The sequence below is a fragment of the Cupressus sempervirens genome, chromosome 10 (assembly GCF_028749045.1).
Source record: "Cupressus sempervirens isolate cs-2001-9-10 chromosome 10, ASM2874904v1, whole genome shotgun sequence".
Lineage (NCBI taxonomy): Eukaryota > Viridiplantae > Streptophyta > Pinopsida > Cupressales > Cupressaceae > Cupressus > Cupressus sempervirens.
The window spans coordinates 624,306,295-624,312,979 of NC_143127.1; the positions used below are offsets into that span (position 1 = coordinate 624,306,295).

Genomic DNA, 6,685 nt, shown 5'->3' on the forward strand with positions numbered 1-6,685 from the left:
GATATGGAACTCAATGTAAAACAAGGACAAATATTACACTTGATCAACATTATATCCTAAAATGAAATAATCCTTGAGAGAATATACCATAAAATATTCAACACTAATATTTCAAGAAGAATAGTTAAGATAAGTATTAAGAAACTTTGTGAGATGGAGTCTGATAAGATCTAAGTATAATGAAATCCCTCATAAAGTGGAGGAAGAGAAAAACTCGAGGAAAAAATCTTCCCCATGATGCATTGAAAGAGAAGAAAGATGAAAAAGTAATCTACAAGACCCCCCTTGAAGTGGTTGATGCTACTACAGTAGATTGTTTGACCTTAAGAAAAGCTTGTATATAATGTTAGCAAATTATTTTCAATATTGAGATGATTCTAATTCTTCTTAACATAGAGCTACTAACTAGTCTAAGTAGTCACAAACAATCTTTGGTTTCATCATGAATTTCACATACTGCTCCACCTTGTGATAAAGGTTCCTCCAATGACCGAACAATGATAAGATTTCATCATTTATATTGGCCACTTCTCCTAATGCTGCCAATATCCATTAATATTTACTAATGTTGTGCTGTTCTCTTTCAATATGTTGTTTGAAACCTCACTTTATGTAAACTTTAACTGCTCAATATACTTTATTATTATTTTTTTGGTAATATACAACATTTTTAATTGACATTTTACATCTAGAGGCACTTTTTTAATTTTAAGATTAAAATAAAATCAAGCAACAATATAAACGAAATATTGTAAAACTCAAATATACTTAGAATAATAAAGCATATGAAGATTTATATCCGAGATAATTAAGATATTGGTGTAGAAACTTTCCTCTCGATAGTTGTTCAATATTGCAATTATGTCAAAATCCGGGCACACTGAATTTTGCCTCATAAGATTCACCGGCTACTGTAGAGCTATGTGCTGGGTTGGAAAGGTTGAATAAACACTAATCCATATATTTACCCAATGGAATCTTCTCCACATCCAAGTCTATTTGGACATGAAGAACGTTGGAACAGATACGGGTAATGTACAACGAAACAAAATATAGCGCAGGGATTTCAATCCAAAATACGAGGAGGCCTTGGGACAAAACAGAGGAGCCATACGCCAAACTTATTTTGACTTTGAATAAAGCCACAAAACTGGCTTTTAGATAAACATTGTGCTGGAATAGAATTCTTCCACATTATGATGACGACGGAGAGGATCTTTTAGGGCAGCCGCTTAATTGGACTCTCAGAAATGTTCCTTCTATGACGCGTCTCTGAGTTATTAGAGCCCCGTGTATCATTCTTATTAAAATTATCTCCTCCCACCAGCTGTCCATTTCTAATGTATTTTGGTATTTGTATATGCCATCTGAGTCATTTGCGCACAAATTTCATATGGCTATAGCTTAATTCTAATTTATTCAAGCCTTTTAGAGCCTAGAGATCAATCAAATAAAAAATAATGTTACACTGTTTTAAGCCTCAAGTATTTTAGCTTGTTTAGAGACTCATTCATTTCAATTTCACACGACTTTGAGAATTGCATTAGTCGGTTAGAGAGAATGAGGAAGACAATCCATTGGATGATGGAAAACAAAGCAACAACGCTCATATGGGTTGTTGTTATTGGAAAGTTGATTTCAGCTGTGGGTTTGAACCAAGAACTCAACTTGTACTGGCCAAGCTTTGTTTTGTCCCCTGCAACTATGAAAAAACTGCACTTTGATGTGCAATTGCATGCTGCTCCCCATGACATCCAAAATGCTGCCAAAGATTTTGGCGGCCGCCGCCATTTCACCCCGGCCGCTGTTGTTTATCCAGCATCTGTGACAGACATTCAAAATGTAGTGAAACTTGTTTACATGATGGGGCCTTATTCTAGGCTGACTGTGTCAGCCAAAGGATTTGGTCATTCATTAGAGGGCCAAGCTCAGGCTGAAGATGGGATTGTGATTAACATGCAGAGCTTCAAGGGCATCCAAGTGCACAAAGAGTCAGGAAAGTATACAACCCCTTATGTAGATGTTAATGGAGGCGAGCTATGGATAGATGTTCTAAGGGATACATTGAAAGAAGGACTTGCCCCAAGATCATGGACTGATTATTTATATCTCACTGTTGGTGGGACTCTCTCTAATGCTGGAATTAGTGGCCAAGCATTCCGCTATGGACCCCAGATTAGCAATGTTTACCATCTGCAAATAGTTACAGGTTACTTGGCTTTCTTATTTTTTATAAAGCTTTATATCTACTATACATTTATGTTAATGATATCACAGCTATATCACTTGTTGCTATGAAATTTTTTCTTAATGAGATTGTTGTTTTCATCAATGTTCTAGATAATAGTTCATGATCTAATATCAAGCTTATATCTAGATTAACATTCTGATCAGAAAGTGTAACATTAGTATTAAGAATATTTTATATTTATATATGTACAATTATGTTGACAGTGGTGAATGATTGAACAGGGAAAGGAGAGATTTTAAACTGTTCACATGATCAAAACTCCGAACTTTTCTATGGAGCTCTCGGCGGATTAGGGCAGTTTGGCATTATCACCAAAGCCCGAATTGCTCTTGAACCAGCTCCGGAAATGGTAAATTACATCCCTTTTCATAGACTAGAGGAAATGTATGTTTCATCACCTTACTATATATTCGCCAACATTGTCCAAGTGGAAGCACAAAAATATACCCTTATTTGTACTTGACACAGTATAATAGCTTAAATAGAAAACCCGCATCCCCGACAAAAGCTATTTTTTTTGCTTTGCTTTTGTTTTTGTTTGAACTACACGTTTCCTTCTAATCTAGAAATGCAGCACTTCATTAGACATATTACATTTATGCGCTCAATTTCAACCGTACTAGAATGCCTTGATTATAATTTCGCTCTTGTTTGGTGGGCAAACAAAATCTTTGTCTTGTAGGCTATTGATCTCTTCTCCTTTGTTTGATCGTACGTGGAGAACTCAAACCCAATATCTATTTTTTCCTTCAATTTATTCCCCGGAAAGCAAACATATTATTTTTTAAGGTCATTATGTTTCTCTCTCTGTTTCAATCTTCATGTTGGTGTTCATGATTTTGAAATGAAATAATGTTAGATTCAGTAGTACCAAGCTGTTGAATGAATTTAATGTTAAGGAGTTCTTCTTATGATAGGTCATTGAGTGTCGCAGAAACTTGGAAAAAATTTGCTACCAATCTTTTGACAATAGATCATTAAAGCATCAGATCAAAATATACCCTTAAAAACTCTTCCAACTAAGGCACAGTGTATTGTATTGTTATATTACAGGTGAAATGGATTAGAGTTCTATACTCGGACTTCGGAGCCTTTACAAGAGATCAAGAATACCTAATATCGAAGCAGGAAGGACCCACTTTTGACTACCTCGAAGGATTTGTTGCTCTGGACAAGGAAGGCCTTCTCAACAACTGGAGGGCGTCCCTCTTCACGCCTCAAAATCCAACATCTTTGAGCATCATTAAGACAAAAGGAAGGATCCTCTACTACCTAGAGCTCACCAAGAATTACAACCATGAGGACAGGACTAAAGTCGAAAAGGTATCCAACAAAACCTATTTTGACAGTTAATACCGTTATAATAATCCCAAGTTGAGAACAAGATATTGTTCTGACATTTTCCTTATGGTGGTATAGGAAATAAGGGCACTTTTGGAGCCTCTGAGCTTCATCCATTCTTCAGTGTTTACAACCGACCTTCCTTACATGGACTTCCTGGATCGAGTGCATGCTGGAGAAATGAAGCTTCGCTCAAAAGGCCTGTGGGAAATTCCTCATCCATGGCTGAACTTGTTGATACCCAAAACGAAAATTGCAGCGTTTGACAAGGGGGTATTCAAAGGCATACTAAGAAACAATAGCAATGGACCCATTCTCATCTACCCAATGAATCGTAAGAGGTATTTGATAGGTTTCTTCAGAAATGATTCTTATAACATCTTAATGTACAAGTTTTTGTTATACGAAACAATTTACATACTAGTATGTCATAACAACTAGATATCTGTTTCAAATTTTATCAATATTTCCATAGTTGATGTCGTGTTTCAGGTGGGATGATAGAATGTCAGCAGTAACGCCTGATGAAGACATATTCTATCTTGTAGCTCTCCTGCAATCTGCTGTATCAATTGACAACTTGGAATTCTTGTTAGAACAAAATGAAAGAATACTTAGCTTCTGTGAAAAAGCAGGAATGGGTACCAAACAATATCTTTCTGCCCACAACACTTTAGACAAGTGGAAGAAGCATTTTGGTTTGAAATGGAACAAATTCGTTGAAAACAAGAGAATATATGATCCACATATGATTCTTTCCCCCGGCCAAAGAATATTTACCAAGTCTAGAACCTTTTCTGTATTATAACATACATATGCTATGACAGCCATAACCATAATCTTTCTTGGAGCAAATCATTTCGGTTATCTTATCTTGCCAACTGCACATTAAATCTAGGTTAAAATATTGCAAATTGCAATGAAGAATCAGATAGTATAATTTGTAAAAGAGACCTAACTAAACATCTTTGTAATATATGTATATTTTAATCATTTTCAACTTTGGTGTCCCCTCGTATTAGAGTATGTTTTGATGGTTTCCAAGGAGATCCAATAATTTCTCATTTACCCCCGCTTTTAATAGCACCAAGGGACAATACCACTTTTCCATTTAGTGATACATAAATAAGAGGCACTTCCTTTAAGAAACACATCTTTTATTGAAACACTCCCGTGGATTGTAAAAGTTCATCATATTTTGTTTTGTTTTGTTTTGCAGCTAATGCTTCTGATGTTCACATGGGACCATGAGACGCTTTCTGTGATTGATCTTAAAAGGTGCTGATTAGAATGACTATGAGAGTATACATACAAGTTTTGAGGGGATAAAAACAAGCGTTGAGAGGATACACAGAAGCTTACGGTCCAAGTATTATTATAATCATATATTTAGAATTTATTATTATTGTAAGTTGTATGTTCCAAATGTATTATTATTAGTATTATTAGGTTTTTCTAAAGGCAACATACTATTGCAACAATTCAATTCAAATTTTACAATTAAATTAACCAATCATATAAAAGAATTAATGCAACTACAATAGTCTATAATTTTTTTTGATTTTACATTATTATATAAATCTTATTTTTCTTCAACTTGATTCACTAATTTTGCCAAGCTTAAAAATCAATTTCTCCCCCAAAAAAATAGAGATTTTTTAACATGTAATAAAAATCTTATTTTAGACAAGAAAAGTTAACCATTTATTGTGCATTAATGACAAGGTTCTTTATCCTTATCTTATTTTATTTTATTATTAAAGTATTATAATTATCTTGTGACATGCCCAAATAAAAAGTAGATACTAGTATAATTTTAAGTTTTATTATATAAAACTTATGACTTGATAATTAAATTATATCTTATATTATTTGCAAAAGTAATATTAAATATTTAATTAACATAAATGTTTAGTTTTTTAATCATAATTAAAAAAAAAAAATCTCTTTGCATTTTTTATCCTTTTTAAATTTATTTCAATTATTAAACTTTTAACTTTAATTTTTTTAAACTTTTAATATTTGTGTATTTATTTATAGCATACAATATATAAGTATTTAACAATTATTTTATTTATTCATGTAATGCATATGCTAATTATGCCAAATTCAAGTAATATTTTAAAATCGTGGTTAGTTCCTTTCTTCCTTTTTTTATTTCTTGTATCCCTCTCCTTAGAGAGCAAGCGTATGTTTGGTACCAAGTTGGGGATGAAACAATGTAACAATTTCATGACTTATCTTTCCCTTGAGTGATCAAATGTGTGGTCCCATTTCTCTTGTGCTATATAAAAATTGTATACTCTTTACTTCTATATAGCTTCATTTTATTCTCAAACTTTTATAGTTTTACACCTCTTCAAACAATATAGGCTTTAGGCAGGAACTTTGATGATTGCATCTCTTGTTTAATCTTATAAAAATAAGATCATTTCTACATTGTAATTTCAAATCTTTACACTAATGAAATTTGAGATTTCCTTCCAACTTAGATGATGCTACTACAAATAGATGGTCAACTATATAGTCATGATCTTCATCCTTGACAAATTAGGAAGTAAAGAAATAGTTTGGAGATAACTTTCACCCATTGTATACATATTGTGAGCTGCTGTAATACATGTTTCTTTGATGTGAAATTGCATGCTTTTATTTCAAAGTGTTTATGTACATTTATTTAATAATTTTCCTTTTCTTATTGCACTCTATCAAATCCTTATAGAGAAACTAAAAAGAAGACACTATCAAGTGGTATATAGAAAGGATACAAAATTTGTATAAACCATTTCAAGGAACATTTTTTTTGCCTTCGATATTTTTCACAAATCATTAGAATTTATACTATAAAAAACATCTAAATATCAAAAGTAAGTAATAGATAATATTAGGAAAGTTATGAATTAAAAGTACGCATTACTAGAATCAAATCTATGTATAGAGGATTATTTTACTATCATGTAATTGGCATAGAACAACTATCTTGACCTAGGATATAGTAGAAATAAACATAGGATCATCTCAACACATTTAAAAGATAATGAGATTACTTTTGGTAGGACCATAAAAAAAACCACTCCAGAAACTTCATCAAAC

The 6,685-nt window shown here is 32.7% G+C and overlaps 1 protein-coding gene across 1 annotated transcript; it reads left to right on the forward strand.

Annotated features, from left to right (window-relative positions):
- Positions 1–1,536: 1,536 nt before the first annotated feature.
- Positions 1,537–4,565, forward strand: LOC149535390 (cytokinin dehydrogenase 9-like). The gene is made up of 5 exons (XM_089803380.1): positions 1,537–2,209; positions 2,473–2,600; positions 3,305–3,574; positions 3,671–3,933; positions 4,085–4,565. The coding sequence occupies exons 1-5, from the start codon at positions 1,561–1,563 to the stop codon at positions 4,398–4,400; spliced, it is 1,626 nt and encodes a 541-aa protein (XP_089659506.1). The 5' UTR covers positions 1,537–1,560; the 3' UTR covers positions 4,401–4,565.
- Positions 4,566–6,685: the final 2,120 nt, after the last annotated feature.

Coding starts and splice junctions, on each gene's coding strand:
- LOC149535390 (XM_089803380.1), top strand. CDS start 1,561: ATGAGGAAGACAATCCATTGGATGATGGAAAACAAAGCAACAACGCTC. Junction 2,210..2,472: donor CCATCTGCAAATAGTTACAG/GTTACTTGGCTT, acceptor ATGATTGAACAG/GGAAAGGAGAGATTTTAAAC. Junction 3,934..4,084: donor TACCCAATGAATCGTAAGAG/GTATTTGATAGG, acceptor GTCGTGTTTCAG/GTGGGATGATAGAATGTCAG.